We start from the raw sequence: 19,138 nt of genomic DNA on the forward strand, positions 1-19,138 counted from the left end.
TTGAAGGAAAGAAAGACAATTGACAAGGAGACACAGAAACAAAGTTGAAGGAAAGAAAGACAATTGACAAGGAGACACAGAAACAAAGTTGAAGGAAAGAAAGACAATTGACAAGGAGACACAGAAACAAAGTTGAAGGAAAGAAAGACAATTGACAAGGAGACACAGAAACAAAGTTGAAGGAAAGAAAGACAATTGACAAGGAGACACAGAAACAAAGTTGAAAGAAAGAAAGACAATTGACAAGGAGACACAGAAACAAAGTTGAAGGAAAGAAAGACAATTGACAAGGAGACACAGAAACAAAGTTGAAGGAAAGAAAGACAATTGACAAGGAGACACAGAAACAAAGTTGAAGGAAAGAAAGACAATTGACAAGGAGACAGAAACAAAGTTGAAGGAAAGAAAGACAATTGACAAGGAGACACAGACACGTGTGCTAAAACAAACGAGTTTCTGAACGGTATTGAACACTTCGTGACACTAGCAATGGAAGTGTGTGGGTATTGGTTCAATTGTTAGCAAACGGTCAGGACTGAGCTCTGGTCAGCCTGGGTCTCCTGTTTACTGTAGAGGAGAAGGGGGGCAAGTCAGGGTGTTGACTTCAAAACTCTTTTTGTTTTGGATTGTTTTACTTTGTGAGATGTTTTTTTGAAGTACACATACGTATATTAGAGAAGAAACCAACCTTGACACAAACTATGATTCATTCCAGAGGATCACTTTAACATAACTAGGTCCATTTTCATATTGTCAGACTATTCTGCTAGGCCACGTGATGATAGCTCAGATAATGTCAAACTTATCTTGTTGGCGAGAGAATCCTAGACTAAGTCACTCACCTAGAAAACATTCTTCCACTGTGCACAACTTCTGTGAGTCGCAGATAATGTCAAACATCTTGTTAGCGAGAGAATCCTAGACTAAGTCACTCACCTAGAAAACATTCTTCCACTGTGCACAACTTCTGTGAGTCGCAGATAATGTCAAACTTATCTTGTTGGCGAGAGAATCCTAGACTAAGTCACTCACCTAGAAAACATTTTTATCCACTGTGCAAACCTTCTGTGAGTCGCAGATAATGTCAAACTTATCTTGTTGGCGAGAGACTCCTAGAGTAAGTCACTCACCTAGAAAACATTCTTCCACTGTGCACAACTTCTGTGAGTCGCAGATAATGTCAAACTTATCTTGTTGGCGAGAGAATCCTAGACTAAGTCACTCACCTAGAAAACATTTTTATCCACTGTGCAAACCTTCTGTGAGTCGCAGATAATGTCAAACTTATCTTGTTGGCGAGAGACTCCTAGAGTAAGTCACTCACCTAGAAAACATTCTTCCACTGTGCACAACTTCTGTGAGTCGCAGATAACTAACTTCTGCTTTCGTTTACATATACACTGGTACCGATTGGTCTCTGCAGTGACCTTCACAGTACAGATGTCAGAGTTGCACAGATTCTCGCAATGTCCATAACCTTTTAGTATAAGTCAAATAGAATTCATATACAAGAGAGTAGAACTAAAAGAGCTTTATCTTTCTCTTTTCTTTTCAAAAAAATCAAAAATATATTTTACCGCCCCCCTTACCGGTCCTAAAAAAATAAATTTCTATCCAATGACAAAAAAAGAAAGAAAAGAAATTACTTTATGCATTGAGTATTTCCCATGCTCCTATCAGAGCACTCTGGTCCAATCTCTTTAAAGGACATATAGTGGTGCACGTACTGCCTTTAGGCGCTCACTAGAAGCACAAATCAGTTCAAGTTGAGGCGCTCATTTTATTCCTAGTCTACCTCGGCTTTCGAAATCAAGTTCCTTGGTAAGGCAGTCAGTCGGTTTATGATACTCAGCTACACATCCCATGCATGGTAAAGTATTTCCAAACCACACAGTACACACATACTTACACAAGTCAAACACAACACACACACACACACAGATAACCCTATAATTCCATTCACAACTAGAAGATGTAACGTGTCCATACTCTTTGAACTGCTCCTTCTTCCCTAGTGCTATTAGAGCATGGAATGGGTTGCCTGAGCCAGCCAGGAAAACCAGTGACTTAACATAATTTAGGTCATTGGTTACTATGCATGACTAAATGCATGACGCGTAGGACATAATCATCTTCTTTTTTGAATTAACGTCTGTATTATATAAGATAACTTTCTTTCTATTCCATATAACAAGAAATGAAAGAGGAGTGTCAGGAAGATCAAGTAATAAAGAAAATAATACTCATGACAAGTACATTATATTTAGTGCCCGATTTTAGGGAGGGCAGGCCAGGGGGTACAAAAAGGGGGGGCACAATAGAAAAAAAAATATTTCGGAGGGTCAGCATCTTACTTTTTCTTAAAACATTCTTTTTTAGCATTTTAACCAACACTACTTTCAATCTTACGTTTTGCTAAATTGTCACGTGGTTAATAAGTGTCCGGGTTTAGAGTGCTCGTAACAAAAGCAGCTTCGGATCTACGCCAATGCATAAACCCCCAAAATATACATTTTTAGACCGAAATATGCATATTAAATATTTAAAAAAATAAGTACGTTGGATTAAATGTACAAGTATCGGTATTCTATTTCTGTTTTTTATTGGTACTAAATATGGTATTCTTTTAGATGAAAGTATTACTATTAACAAGTGGATTTCCATTAAAGCTTTTGAAAAAGTGTTGGGGCCTCCACTAAAATCCTTCCATGACTAATGACCACAAAGTTTGAGTTTTTTGGCACATCGGCACTAATGACCACTAAACAATGACGTCCATATTCAGCGTTCGTTTTGCTTTTATTTATTTCTAAAAGACTTTTCTGAATTGTTTCTTAATTCTAGAGATGGGAATCGAATCCAACTTTAAAAGTTCTGGTTCGGTTCGGTCAGATGTAAGTTCGATTTCAGTTTGGTTCAATGGCGAGTATAGTTCGGGTTCGGTTTGGTGAGATCTAAAGTTCGGTTTGGTGAGATCTAAAGTTTGGGCTCGGTTCGAAGTTATAAAATTAGGTAATAGCAAAAACTATGTTATTATAATAATATTCAATTCAATTCATCATTTCAAACAGGGAAAACAGACTCTGCTCAAACCGCAGGCCACATTACAGAAAAGATGCAAAATAATTATGTTGTATAAGATTTAGACATTTACATATGGTTTTGTTTTATACAATTTAGACTTTTCAATATAAATGATGATTGTTAAGTTCTATTCCGAATTTCATGAAGATTGCAGGGGATGGAAGATTGCAGGGGATGGAAGATTGCAGGGGATGGAAGATTGCAGGGGATGGAAGATTGCAGGGGATTGAAAATTGCAGGGGATGGAAGATTGCAGGGGATGGAAGATTGCAGGGGATGGACTATTGCAGGGGATGGAAGGTTGCAGGGGATGGAAGATAGCAGGGGATGGAATAATGCAGTGGATGGAATATTGCAGGGGATGGAAGATTGCAGGGAATGGAAGATTGCAGGGGATGGAAGATTGCAGTGGATGGACTATTGCAGGGGATGGAAGATTGCAGGGGATGGAATAATGCAGTGGATGGAATATTGCAGGGGATGGAATATTGCAGGGGATGTAAGATTGCAGGGGATGGAAGATTGTAGTGGATGGAAGATTGCAGGGGATGGAAGATTGGATAGAATATTGCAGGGGATGGAAGATTGCAGTGGATGGAAGATTGCAGGGGATGGAAGATTGGATAGAATATTGCATGGGATGGAAGATTGGATAGAATATTGCAGGTGATGGAAGATTGCAGTGGATGGAAGATTGCAGGGGATGGAAGATTGGATGGAAGAATGCAGGGGATGGAAGATTGGATAGAATATTGCAGGGGATGGAAGATTGGATAGAATATTGCATGGGATGGAAGATTGGATAGAATATTGCAGGGGATGGAAGATTGCAGGGGATGGAAGATTGGATAGAATATTGCAGGGGATGGAAGATTGCATTGGATGGAAGATTGCAGGGGATGGAAGATTGCAGGGGATGGAATATTGCAGTGGATGGAATATTGCAGGAAATGGAAGATTGCAGGGGATGGAAGATTGCAGGGGATGGAAGATTGCAGTGGATAGAAAATTGCAGGGGATGGAAGATTGCAGTGGATGGAATATTGCAGGGGATGGAAGATTGCAGTGGATGGATGATAGAAGTGGATGGAATATTGCAGGGGATGGAAGATTGCAGGGGATGTAAGTATGCAGTGGATAGAAATTGCAGGTGATGGAAGATTGCAGGGGATGGAAGATAGCAGGGGATGGAAGATTGCAAGGGATGGAAGATTGCAGGGGATGGAAGATTGCAGGGGATTGAAAATTGCAGAGGATGGAAGATTGCAGGGGATGGAAGATTGCAGGGGATGGACTATTGCAGGGGATGGAAGGTTGCAGGGGATGGAAGATAGCAGGGGATGGAATAATGCAGTGGATGGAATATTGCAGGGGATGGAAGATTGCAGTGGATGGAAGATTGCAGGGGATGGAATATTACAGGGGATGGAAGATTGCAAGGGATAGAATATTTCAGGGGATGGAAGGTTGCAGGAAATGGAAGATTGCAGGGGATGGAAGATAGCAGGGGATGGAAGAATGCAGTGGATAGAAAATTGCAAGGGATGGAAGATTGCAGTGGATGGAATATTGCAGGGGATGGAAGATTGCAGTGGATGGAAGATTGCAGTGGATGGAATATTGCAGGGGATGGAAGATTGCAGGGGATGTAAGTATGCAGTGGATAGAAATTGCAGGTGATGGAAGATTGCAGGGGATGGAAGATAGCAGGGGATGGAAGATTGCAGGGGATGGAAGATTGCAAGGGATAGAATATTGCAGGGGATGGAAGGTTGCAGGGGATGGAAGATTGCAGGGAATGGAAGATAGCAGGGGATGGAAGATTGCAGGGGATGGAGGATTGCAGGGGATGGAAGATTGCAGTGGATAGAAAATTGCAAGGGATGGAAGATTGCAGTGGATGGAATATTGCAGGGGATGGAAGATTGCAGTGGATGGAAGATTGCAGTGGATGGAATATTGCAGGGGATGGAAGATTGCAGGGGATGTAAGTAAGCAGTGGATAGAAAATTGCAGGTGATGGAAGATTGCAGGGGATAGAAAATTGCAGGTGATGGAAGATTGCAGGGGATCGAATATTGCAGGGGATGGAAGATTGCAGGGGATGTAAGTATGCAGTGGATAGAAAATTCCAGGTGATGGAAGATTGCAGGGGATCGAATATTGCAGGGGATAGAAGATTGCAGGGGATGGAAGATTGCAGGGGATGTAAGATTGCAGTAGATGGAATATTGCAAGGGATGGAAGATTGCAGGGGATGGAAGATTGCAGTGGATGAAATATTTTAGGGGATGGAAGAATGCAGTGGATAGAATATTGCAGGGGATGGAAGATTGCAGTGGATGGAATATTGCAGGAGATGGAAGATTGCAGGGGATGGAAGATTGCAGGGGATGGAATATTGCAGGAGATGGAAAATTGCAGTGGATAGAATCCTGCAGGGGATGGAAGATTGCAGGGGATGGAATATTGCGAGAGATGGAAGATTGCAGGGGATGTAAGATTGCAGTGGATGGAATATTATAGGGGATGGAAGATTGCAGTGGATGGAATATTGCAGGGGATGGAAGATTGCAGTGGATGGAATATTGCAGTGGATGGAATATTACAGGGGATGGAAGATTGCAGTGGATGGAATATTGCAGTGGATGGAATATTGCAGGAGATGGAAGATTGATGGGGATGGAAGATTGCAGGGGATGGAAGATTGCAGGAGATGGAAGATTGCAGGGGATGTAAGATTGCAGTGAATGGAAAATTGCAAGGGATGGAAGATTGCAGGGGATGGAAGATTGCAGTGGATGGAATATTGCAGGGGATGGAAGGTTGCAGGGGAAGGAAGGTTGCAGGGGATGGAAGATAGCAGGGGATGGAATATTGCAGGAGATGGAAGATTGCAGTGGATGGAAGATTGCAGTGGATGGAATAATGCAGTGGATGGAATATTGCAGAAAATGGAATAATGCAGTGGATGGAAGGTTGCAGGGGATGGAAGATTACAGGGAATGGAAGATTGCAGTGGATAGAATATTGCAGGGGATGGAAGATTGCAGGGCATGGAAGATTGCAGGGGATGGAAGATTGCAGTGGATGGAAGATTGTAGTGGATGGAATATTGCAGGGGATGGAAGATTGCAGGGCATGGAAGATTGCAGGGGATGGAAGATTGCAGGGGATGGAATATTGCAGGAGATGGAAGATTGCAGGGGATGTAAGATTGCAGTGGATGGAATATTGCAAGGGATGGAAGATTGCAGGGGATGGAAGATTGCAGTGGATGAAATATTGCAGGGGATGGAAGATTGCAGGGGATGTAAGTATGCAGTGGATAGAAATTGCAGGTGATGGAAGATTGCAGGGGATGGAAGATAGCAGGGGATGGAAGATTGCAGGGGGTGAAAGATTGCAAGGGATAGAATATTGCAGGGGATGGAAGGTTGCAGGGGATGGAAGATTGCAGGGGATGGAAGATAGCAGGGGATGGAAGATTGCAGGGGATGGAGGATTGCAGGGGATGGAAGATTGCAGTGGATAGAATATTGCAGGGGATGGAAGATTGCAGTGGATGGAAGATTGCAGTGGATGGAATATTGCAGGGGATGGAAGATTGCAGGGGATGTAAGTATGCAGTGGATAGAAAATTGCAGGTGATGGAAGATTGCAGGGGATCGAATATTAAAGGGGATAGAAGATTGCAGGGGATGGAAGATTGCAGGGGATGTAAGATTGCAGTAGATGGAATATTGCAAGGGATGGAAGATTGCAGGGGATGGAAGATTGCAGGGGATGGAATATTTCAGGGGATGGAATATTTCAGGGGATGGAAGATTGCCGTGGATAGAATATTGCAGGGGATGGAAGATTGCAGTGGATGGAATATTGCAGGAGATGGAAGATTGCAGGGGATGGAAGATTGCAGTGGATGGAATATTGCAGGAGATGGAAAATTGCAGTGGATAGAATATTGCAGGGGATGGAAGATTGCAGGGGATGGAATAATGCGGGAGATGGAAGATTGCAGGGGATGTAAGATTGCAGTGGATGGAATATTACAGGGGATGGAAGATTGCAGTGGATGGAATATTGCAGTGGATGGAATATTACAGGGGATAGAAGATTGCAAGGGATGAAAGATTGCAGTGGATGGAATATTGCAGGAGATGGAAGATTGCAGGGAATGGAAGATTGTAGTGGATGGAAGATTGCAGGAGATGGAAGATTGCAGGGGATGGAAGATTGCAGGGGATGGAAGATAGCAGGGGATGGAAGATTGCAGTGGATGGAATATTGCAGGAGATGGAAGATTGCAGGGGATGGAAGATTGCAGTGGATAGAATATTGCAGGGGATGGAAGATTGCAGTGGATGGAAGATTGCAGTGGATGGAAGATTGCAGGGGATGGAATATTGCAGTGGATGGAATATTACAGGGGATGGAAGATTGCAGGGGATGGAAGATTGCAGTGGATGGAATATTGCAGGAGATGGAAGATTGCAGGAGATGGAAGATTGCAGGGGATGGAATATTGCAGGAGATGGAAGATTGCAGGGGATGTAAGATTGCAGTGGATGGAATATTGCAGGAGATGGAATATTACAGGGGATGGAAGATTGCAGGGGATGGAAGATTGCAGTGGATGGAATATTGCAGGAGATGGAAGATTGCAGGGGATAGAAGATTGCAGGGGATGGAATATTGCAGGAGATGGAAGATTGCAGGGGATGTAAGATTGCAGTGGATGGAATATTGCAAGGGATGGAAGATTGCAGGGGATGAAAATTGCAGTGGATGGAATATTGCAGGGAATAGAAGGTTGCAGGGGATTGAAGGTTGCAGGGGATGGAAGATAGCAGGGGATGGAATATTGCAGGAGATGGAAGATTGCAGTGGATGGAAGATTGCAGTGAATGGAATAATGCAGTGGATGGAAGATTGCAGGGAATGGAAGATTGTAGTGGATGGAAGATTGCAGGGGATGGAAGATAGCAGGGGATGGAATATTGCAGGAGATGGAAGATTGCAGTGGATGGAAGATTGCAGTGAATGGAAGATAGCAGGGGATGGAAGATTGCAGGGGATGGAAGATAGCAGGGGATGGAAGATTGCAGGGGATGGAAGATTGCAGGGGATGGAAGATAGCAGGGGATGGAAGATTGCAGGGGATGGAAGAAAGCAGGGGATGGAAGATTGCAGGGGATGGAAGATAGCAGGGGATGGAAGATTGCAGGGGATGGAAGATTGCAGTGGATGGAAGATTGCAGGGGATGGAAGATAGCAGGGGATGGAAGATTGTAGGGGATGGAAGATAGCAGGGGATGGAAGATTGCAGGGGACGGAAGATTGCAGGGGATGGAATATTGCAGTGGATGGAATATGGCAAGGGGATGGAAGATTGCAGTGGATGGAATATTGCAGGAGATGGAAAATTGCAGTGGATAGAATATTGCATGGGATGGAAGATTGCAGGGGATGGAATATTGCGGGAGATGGAAGATTGCAGGGGATGTAAGATTGCAGTGGATGGAAGATTGCAGGGGATGGAAGATTGCAGTGGATGGAATATTGCAGGAGATGGAATATTGCAGGAGATGGAAGATTGATGGGGATGGAAGATTGCAGGGGATGGAATATTGCAGGAGATGGAAGATTGCAGGGGATGTAAGATTGCAGTGGATGGAATATTGCAAGGGATGGAAGATTGCAGGGGATGGAAGATTGCAGTGGATGGAATATTGCAGGGGATGGAAGGTTGCAGGGGATGTAAGGTTGCAGGGGATGGAAGATAGCAGGGGATGGAATATTGCAAGTCTCAACTGGAGACCATCGGACGACAATGGTGAGGCATAAAAATCCATGAATGAATCTACCAAAAAAAAAAACAACTATCTAGAAAACAAAATACTTATATTTCTGCAAAGTACATCAAAAGGTTTGTTTTAATGGGTTTAAAAAAACAACGTATCTGGTCTGGTATCTGGTCTAGTATCCGGTCTGGTACAACTTTATTTCGACCAAAAGCAATGCGTAGCTATTACAAATTGTTTTCATTGTAGGCTTCAACAAAGTGACGAGTATCACCCGTTAGATTGATGAATTATGAAACAGAAAGGAATATTGTTCTTCTAACTATAAATGGTAGATCTTAGCCAATCGAATGAAACTTGTCTCACCTCCTTACTGCCACTACAGCCCATACGGTGCCCAAATGTGGGAGATCTTTATGCCGCACCTTATACAGAAAGATGGGATTACAATATTTTTTTTACCTGATAAAAAATTACTAAATCATTCACGAATATGCCTGTAAATACCTTCGACCTCATTTTGTAAACATTTTGTTAATTTTAAAAATTATATTAGTATAGATCCTATCTAAAAAAGAAAACTTTCACGGGCGCATTGACAATATGCACCCCCTTGAATAAAAAGGACCCTATCGCCTCTGTCCATGCTCTACCATATCTACTCACCGAGTACAGGAGAAATAGTGACGTTGAATTGACCCCACCAGTTGCCCACAGTCTTGTCTTTAATGGTAGTGGGCTGTACAAAATTATAGATCAGAATCAATGCTTGCCTTCTGATAACAGCCATGTTAGACGAACACAGGCTATCGGTATAATTCCTGCTCTCGAATTCACTGTACACCTGAAGATCACACAAAATTCATCAAGTGATCGATTACTAGAGTACTTGAAGGTATTGAGTGTAGACTGGATGCGAGATGGCTGAGTGGTAAAGCGCTCGGCTTTCAAACCGGAGGGTTTCGGGTTTGAATCCTGGTAAAGACTTAGTTTTTTAAATTTCGAGGGCACATCTGAGTCCACCTAGTTCTAATGGGTACCTGACATTAGTTGGGAAAAAATAAATGCGGTTGGTGATTGTACTGGCCACACGACACTTGTTAATAGTGAGCCACAGAAACAGATGACCGCGTGGTCTGAAAGAGAAACTTTTTTTTACTCTGGTGTAAATTTGGGGAATTTTATGACTTCTATCCGCAAATGTCATTACTGCCTTTTCAAATGTTGCTGGGTCTGAATTCAAATTCACAAACTCAAGGTCTCGAGTCTCAATGAAAGCCGACACGCTAGCCACTGAGCTATACAAGGATAACCAATAACTTATCAGGGTTTAAGCTATTAACATGCATGATTAGATTGACCTAGGGACACGCGAGGGACGTAATCATCTCTTTTTAAGTAGCGTCTGCATTTGATAATATAAGAAAACACGAGATGAAAGCGAATTCTGCTACCTTGGATCTACAATTCAAGGTGACCTGTCACTAGAAGAGGAGACAGAATAAAACTCATAGTAAAGGCCGCATCAACCTTCGCTAGACTCCCACCAAGTGTTTGGGAAAACTAGAAGCTCACCACAGCGACCAAAATTGTGGTCTACAAGGCATGCGTTCTTAGCACGTTACTGTACGGCAGTGAGTCGTGAACAACCTACACAAAACAAGAGAGAAAACTAAACTCATTCCACTTGCGCTGCCTTCGAAGAATCTTAAAAATAACATGGAAAGAAAGAGTGAAAAAAAACTGAGATCCTCGCAAGGACAGGCCTTCCCATCATCTGTACGTTCCTCAGGGAACGCCGCCTGCGCTGGCTCGGACATGTTCGCCTGACGGATGACAATTGCATCCCGAAAATCATTCTGTACGGACAACTTGCGACTGGCTCAAGAAAAACTGGTCACCCCACCTCCTTACGTTGATGTGATAAAAAGGGATTGAAAATCAGATCTGATACTGACCAGGGGAAGACATAACCTTAGACCGCACTAGTTGGAGGGAGACGGTGACCAAGAATAGATAGCGAGAAAACATGGGCCTCGATTCTTGAAGAAAAGCGTGCCACACTGAAAATGGCCAGCTCCTCTAGCACCAAATCGAACGCCACCTTGACCTGCAATATATGTGGACGTAAGTGTCTCTATAAAATTCACAGCCATATGAAAAAGTGTTCGCAATGAACCATAGGCGTTTCACGACTGAAGGAGGCCAATGGAAGAAAACACGAAGAAGGAAATTGGGGAAATGAAGAAATGCCAGAAAAATTTCTTTGGAATCGCCATAACGGTTGCCGTGATGAAGAATATATTTATGTTTAGGTCTTAAGTTATGTAGTTTAATTTTACGAATGATCTGGCTAATATAATTTTTAAAGTCACTACAATTTTTATTTATACAATTATTTTTTGTGTGTGAAATTGTGTATCGGAAAATGCAGGGTACATAAAATAAGCTAGTCCTAATAACAATACACAGATCTTGGGTAAAAGACTCATCAAATAAAGTACTGTAAATGTGTACTTTCACAAGCTTTTTTCAGGTCTTTTCCTATTATAGCCTCTATCGGGTTTGATCCCAACTCCCCTATTTTTGTGCACATTTTTGTTTTCTTGATCAGTTACACTTCCATTCACTGCCAAATAATGTCCCTAGATTTAAACAAAGACAATGGAAAAAATGCAAAAGATTGTGTAAGGAAAAGGTCCGGCCCTTTTTAGTTTCGATCCGAGAACCAAGACGCGTCCGAACAATATCGACCATTAATTATTTTATTTTGTTTGGTCCCTCAAACAAGGGAAAGACATAGCACTTGACTAATAAGGTGGTATTAGTCCTCTTTGTGCTTTATAGGTCGCCGCTTTAAAGTTTGAAGCTAACAACTGAGAACTATAAAACCTTCTATTGTCCTATTGCCTAGCACCCAGGCTAGTGTGTACTGGCTTGAAGATGCGGAGCCCTCCAGTTTGAAGTCAAGTCCTTTTTTTTTTGTATATAAATACATTTAAAAGGCGATCACCGAGATACCCCCCTTCTTCCTTTCCCATCCCTTTCCAACAGGTCCAGACAAGTGAAAGGATTATAGCGTATTGAGAAAGATAAAAGCATGAAAGCTAAAACCTAAACAAAAATAATTTGTAAAAATATCTCTAATAGCACAGCTTGTATTGTTAGTCTAGGTCAATTATCTATATATATATAATTCTCTTCTTCCCCCAACAGTTTAAACGAGAAGTAAAGGAAAGATCACTCTCTTATTTCTGCGGATAGTCCACGAGAAGACAAGAGCGGGGGGGGGGGGAGAACACGAAGTCACAAAATAGCAGGGCCGGACCGTTGTAACAAACAAATATCACTGTTTTTTTATTTCTACCTCACGTAAAAAACAAAAAAAAGGGGGGGGGGAATAAATCTACTATGTAGTAACTATCGAGGCGAAAGAGCACGCTTAAGAGTTTGGACACCATGGAAAGATCACTCTTTTATTTTGCAACTCGGACGGAGGGAGTTATCCTAGGTAATTAAAGATGCAAAAAAAAAAAAAAAAGAGGGGGGGGGGGAAGTGGTATTCATCCGTCACTAAATAGCAGAAACGGACTTAACCATTGTAGAGCCCTATGCGAAACGGATTTCGTGTGTCCAAGTTTGGGTAGGGATACGGATAATAAGTGGAAATTAAGATTTTGTATTAGAAAATAAATTTGTCTTTGCATTTTATTCATTCTTTACTATGTACATAATTACTTTACGAGCCTTGCGTGTAGCGAAGTCATACAGTACATCATAAAAATTCTATTTCCTACATAGATCACGCTCAATAGTAAGATTTACCAAATGTTTCAATCTATCTACGAAAATAGTTGATCTCAAGTAATTCTTCATTAGTTTGAGGCGCGAGAAGCTTCTTTCACTAGATTCCACAATTGCGGGCATTGCATAATGCCGTTTTTTTTTTATCGCACTTAGGATTGGGGTTTTCCTTATTAAATGACACCTCAAAATGACAATTTTCGTCTATATATTTCAGGAGATTTGTATGAGTTTTCAAAAGATTTTAATAATTTCCGGATATTTCCAGGACTTTTTCGTATATTTTGCAATTTCAGGAGATTTCCAGGACCACCTGTTAAATCGACAGGAGGCCGCGGGAAATCTGTTATAAGTTATAAAATGGTTTAATTTAATAATTTATACACCTAAAATTAGCGCGGGTCCTATAAAAGTGTTGGGCCCACTGCGGTGGCATAGGTTGCAGTGGCCTACGCCGCCGGATTATAACTAGATCTAATTTATACAATGAGCTGGTTTTTTAGCGGCCCCCGAAAGGGGAAAAGACGCTATTAGTTTTGTGCGAAATGTCTGTCCGTCTGTCCGTCCGTCTCGTTTAGATCTCGTAAACTAGAAAAGATATTGAAAATCCGACATCACAATATTTTAGACCATCAAAGTTCTGATGCAACGGCTACTTTTTTTTTCTGAAAGCGAAAAATCTAATTTTTAAAATCAGTTATGCAAGCAGTTTTTCAAAGAGAAAAAACTAATTAGTATGCATTATAAAATAGACCTAATTTAAAATGAATAGTGATCTTATAAACTTCATTTTTCTAAACATTTTTTTTATTGCGGAATTTTTTATTTTTTTTTTGAGGATTCGAATAAGAGATTGATTAAGTAGCTAACACTTGAGGATTTATTTCTGTGGATTACTTGTGTTTCTGTGGTTTTTTTGTGATTCTGTGGATTTTTGTGTGTTACTGTTTAGAGTGGACGGCGCGAGGGTTGTGTAGTAAAGTACTGTGTAGTTTGTAGTGTAGTTATCGTCTCTTTTCTGTCTCTGTACTTGTGATAAACCTTTGTAAAATGTCAGTTAAGACATTTTTTATTGAAAAAAAAGGACCAGGTACCTTGCTTCTAAAGCTGTCAGGCCAAGGGGCTGTTAAGGCCACTATGGTGAGCCTAATAGAGGGCCTGAAACTAACACCGGACGAAGTGAGTTCTCTCTATCGCTTCGAAAACCCCTTTGTCTGGTTCCTGGTCCAAACATCCGCCCGAGTGAGAACCCGTATACTAGGGAATCATTCGGGAATGATAAGGACTTCAAGGTAGATGTCTGTACCTTAGAAGACGAAAAAATCAGGGTTACCCTTCACTGGGTAGCACCAACCATAAACAAATCAAAGATAGGAGAAATCTTTGGAGCCTTTGCAGAAGAAGGCTCCAAGATAGAGCCAATCAAGCTAGGCAACTCAGATAAGTGGGCGGCTTGGATCAAACTCCGCAAACAGACTGAACTCCCCCATTATATTCAGTTACGATATGAGGACGATCCGAGGACCTAAAAGGTCCTCGTGACCATCCCGGGACGTAGACAACAGTGCTGGCATTGCGGACAGGATCAGCACTGGTCAAACCAGTGTCCAAATAGGGCGAACCCCAGACGGGACCAAAACCCCACAGAAGGTGCAAAGGAGGTAGGAGGGAAAATCTCCTATGCCATGGCCCTTAAAGGGGAGGGAGAGAAAAAGCAATCCGAGATTGATCAACAGCTAAAAAAAGATGGCTTCACAATGGTTGAAAGCAGCAAAGGAGGGGGAAAAAAACAAATAGAAGCTATGGGAGCTACTCCAAGTGGTCTCCCCCCACCTAACAGCCCTGAAAACAAATCTAAGCAAAGTAAAAAAATTAAAACATCCGGAGGGGCAAGTTCAGCACCCACCACCCCAACCAAAATAACAAGAAAGAGGGCCCTCTCTCTCTCTTCCTCATCAGAGGATCTAAACGAGGATCCCCGGGTAGAGGAGGAGAAAAGAGAGGAAGAACAGTTCAAGCTCGAGCTGAACTTTCCAGACTCCCCGTCAGTGCTAGTCATAGATGAGGGCGAGGACCCTAACACACATTCAAACACATAAACAACAAAGCAACTCTTAAAGATAAAACGCACACACACACAATAGAATAACAAACACGCAAACCAATCTCACACACTCATGGCAGACATCAAAATTTTGACACTCAACATCAGAGGGCTTAACTTTAAACACACCTACATAGCACACCTCACAAGGAAATACAAGCCAGATTTTATCTTTCTGCAAGAGACCAACACACAGTTAGAGTACAAGGCCAAAAAAGCAGTCTCTCTTATGGGCCTCCGGGAGCGTTATTTTAGTTTAGGTAGAAAGCCACGAGGGACAGCCATTTTACAAACATCCAATAGGTTTTCAACCACACACTCATATCAAGACAATAGCGGGAGGATAGTAATAATTAGGACAAGCTCACAAAAACACACATACACGTTAGTCAACATTTATGCACCCGCTCAAAAAAAAGAGAAACAAGAGTTTTTTGGAATGCTAAGTGACATTCTACACACTCAGTACGCAGGAGAAAATTTGATAGTAGGAGGTGATTTAAATTACATTGATTCCCAATTAGACAAGCAAAACACAAACACAGAGGGTCCTACTCCTCATGTAACAATTAAAACGCATGACTATTTGGGGGGAGTCATCAAGGCTTTCCGGTTAGTAGATGCCTATAGAGAAGTAGAGGTCACGGGCCGGGTCACCACGTTCAGGGACAAGGCACACCAAATAGAAACACGGATAGATAGAGTGTATGTGCCAAGGGCGTGCGAAACAAAAAGTGTAACACATCTCGTAGAGACGTTACAATATACAGACCACAAAGGAGTCTTAGTGGAACTGCTGAACCCAAAACTAAAAAAGAAAAAACAAAAAACACCGATCTGGAAACTTAACAACGACCTCCTAAATGACCCGCTCTATTTAAAAACAATCGCAAACCTCCTCAAAAATATAATACATGACTCAAACACACCCCATTTCAAAGTCACACAAATATGGACGCTAATTAAAAGCTCCATTAAGCAGCAAAGCCAAATACTGGCCACACTAGTTAACTCAAAAAGGAAAAAAAGAAGAGGAAAGACTTAAAAATTTACTAACACACGAAGAAGACGAAGCAGCCAAAACACATATACTAACACAACTAGAAGAACTATTTAACTATCAATACAAAGGAGCGGAATTGAGGTGCAAAAGTAAAAAAATAACCGAAGGGCCTAACAAACTTTTTTTATCAGCAGAACAAAACATTCAAATTGACAGAACTATTGACAACATTGTTGATAGTAAAGGAGAAACTATACACGACCTGGACAAAATAACAGACACATTTACGAAACACTTTACTAATTTGTATGACAAGGAACAGACGGACGACAACGCACAAAAAGTATTTTTACAGAACTGCAAAGAAATACCAATTACAGAACAGATAGAGACAGACGCTCCCTTTACGCTAGACGAACTGAGGGCTGCTTTAGATACAACACAAAACAACAAATCCCCTGGCCCAGACGGTCTGACGTTTGAATTTTACAAAGCCTTTTTTCCCCAAATAGGACCCCTACTATTAAATCTATACAGCGACATGTTAGTGACAGAACAGTTACCTAGAGATTTCAACTTAGCATACATCACACTTCTACCAAAAAAACAAGAAAACAACACCTCACCTAGCGACTTTCGACCGATCTCACTTCTAAACACCGACTACAAACTCCTGACGAAAATGATTTTTTTAAGACTAAAACCCCTCATACCACACTTAATAGGACAGGACCAATACTGTAGCAACCCAGACAAAAACATCGACGAACTTAACCATTTTTTAAGAGACATTATATATTACTGTAAAGACAAAGACTTGAAAGCAGCCTTCTTTTCTATTGACCAGGAAAAAGCCTTTGACAGAATAGACCATGATTACCTTTTCAAAATACTAGACAAGACGAAGACAGATGGAAGAATGAAGAAATACATAAAGCTAGTTTACACTGATGCCACAAGCAAACTCATAATAAACCAAACCCTTAGTGGCAGTATCCCTATTAGAAGATCTGTTAGACAAGGGTGTCCCCTTTCTCCCTTTTTATACACCCTTTGCCTAGAACCCCTTTTAGAAACCATCAGGCTAGACAGTGGAATCACGGGGATAAAAATCCCAGGCCCCACGCCCGTAGTTAAAGTTAAAGCATACGCTGATGACACCACCCTTTTTCCCTCCTCAGAAAAAGACATAGACGCAATCATAGATAAGTTTATTCAATTTGGGAGGGCAAGCGGGTCAAAAATCAACATAAATAAATCTTGTATTATGGGATTGGGCAGGTGGGAAATCCCCTTAAACATCCCCTTTAACCTTAAAATAGAGAAGGCAATTAAAATATGCGGCATCACGTGGACAAGCAACCCAACATATTACCACACACAGCAGTGGGAAAATATTTTAAACAAAACCAAAAACACACTTAAAAGATTTCATTATACAGCAACTACTATATTTGGTAGAGCAATACTAGTAAACAACCTGGTCATCCCGAAGATAGTTTATTTAGCAAACATCACAGAACCTCCACCAACTTTTATACCAAGCATAAACACAATCATTAGGAATTTTATATTTAAAAGCACTATCAGGAACATTAAACACACAACACTTATACAAAACAAAGAGGATGGGGGGATAAACTTACAGGACATCAGAACCAAAATACAAGCACTTAGATTAAAATACATAGGACAAGTAGCCAAGAACCCAAACAATTTTCCATTAACAATATACTACTACGGCTTAAGGTTAAATAAAATAATTCCAATAAAAAATGACACCCCACACCACTTTGGTACAAACACACATCCATTTTACAGATCCATATCAAGAATACTCCCTGGCAATGAACATCTAATACACAGTAAATTAAAAGACACATATACAACACTTAAGAAACAGTTACAAGAAAGATTATTCAATAGGATCAAATGGAGTAGAGAGTTAGGTGCAATAGATTTCAGAGACACTTTTATAAACCTACACAGCAAACACATTACACCCAAAGCCAGAGAAATAACATACAGACTAATCTTCGGGATGACCCCTGTAGGAAGTAAGAAAAGAAATGTACACACATGTGTTTTCTGTCACACAGATAATGGTAACAATGAAAGCCATATGTTTTTAAAATGTAAAATATTTGATAATGTTAGATGCACTATGAAAGTCCTACTAGAGGCAAACTGTAACCCCAATGTTACTCTTAACCTAGCTATTGTTTTAAATAAATTGCCTAAAATCAAAAGTAAGAGGATTCATAAATTTAATCTAATAATAGTGAGTGAATACAGAAGTCTTGTGTGGCACAGTAGAATTAAAGTTGTTAATAACAATGTATCTTTAAATCCTTATAATCTAGAGTTAATATTTAGAAAAATAATTGAACATAGAATTGATAACTATACTGGTTAGATAGAAATTGTAATTATTGTATAATTTATTGTCCTTGATTAAATTGTCAGACCTCAGAGATAAAAATCTAAATACTGTAATCATTCTGTAAAGTTACTCTATTGGTATTATGTCAGTTAGTTTAAGTGGTTATGCGAGTGTGTGAGAGTGTGTATGTACCTGGGTTAAAGAGAGTGTGGGCTGAGAGATGCGGGATAGGAATCAAATCGAACTTTATTTATCTATGGAAAACTACTCAAGAACTGTTTTTTAAAGGGAAGTCAACACTTTTGAAGAATTATTTCTCCCTCGCGGTTACGTCCTCTTTGATCACATGATCGGAGAGCATGTCACAAGTCAACATCAAGTGTGTCTGTACAACACTCACAGAACACGGCAAGCCCGTGGAAACGTAACAAGAACACTATGACAATGTCTATATCTTAGCGGCAGCCTCATCCTAGACATACCGGGAAACAAAGGAACAAGAAAACAAGACGCAACTGAATGGAGCCTGCGAAGAGACTAGAAACAAAAATAACCAAAACCAATAATCCTAAAGAATATAGACAAGGGCAGACAATTGAAAGTCAAGAATCTTTTATGAATAATGCAATAGTTTAAGACAAATTAACTATTTTTTATTTATTTATCAATTTTTTTTATTTTTTTTTTAAACCCCTCGTAATGAGAGAAAAAAGAATCCTTAATCGACACCCCTATCCTGAAATAATTTACACATGACCCTAACAGAACCCTGAACAATCGTGATACAGCAGTACCTTTGCTTGGTTAACTATCCCAGAACGATTCTAACAGACCCAAGGGCCACCTTGATGATTCCAGAGTAGCCCTCTTACATCTCAAGGAGACCTTTAAAAATTGTCGTGAGAGGGATTAACCTGTTCCCTGATCAGTCTTTTTAAATACACAAGGCATACAAG

The 19,138-nt window shown here is 40.8% G+C and overlaps 1 protein-coding gene across 3 annotated transcripts in view; it reads right to left on the reverse strand.

Annotated features, from left to right (window-relative positions):
* LOC106050871 (uncharacterized) overlaps window positions 1-19,138 on the reverse strand; it is a 93,099-nt gene that overhangs the window by 52,738 nt on the left and 21,223 nt on the right. For all 3 annotated transcript variants that reach the window (XM_056038919.1, XM_056038920.1, XM_056038918.1), the window contains exons 9-10: window positions 9,555-9,732; window positions 1,325-1,477 (exon numbers count right to left, since the gene is read on the reverse strand). In XM_056038919.1, coding sequence (XP_055894894.1) covers window positions 1,325-1,477; window positions 9,555-9,732 — 331 coding nt within the window. The remainder of the gene's footprint in view (window positions 1-1,324; window positions 1,478-9,554; window positions 9,733-19,138) is intronic.

The sequence above is a fragment of the Biomphalaria glabrata genome, chromosome 8 (assembly GCF_947242115.1).
Source record: "Biomphalaria glabrata chromosome 8, xgBioGlab47.1, whole genome shotgun sequence".
Taxonomy (NCBI): Eukaryota; Metazoa; Mollusca; class Gastropoda; family Planorbidae; genus Biomphalaria; species Biomphalaria glabrata.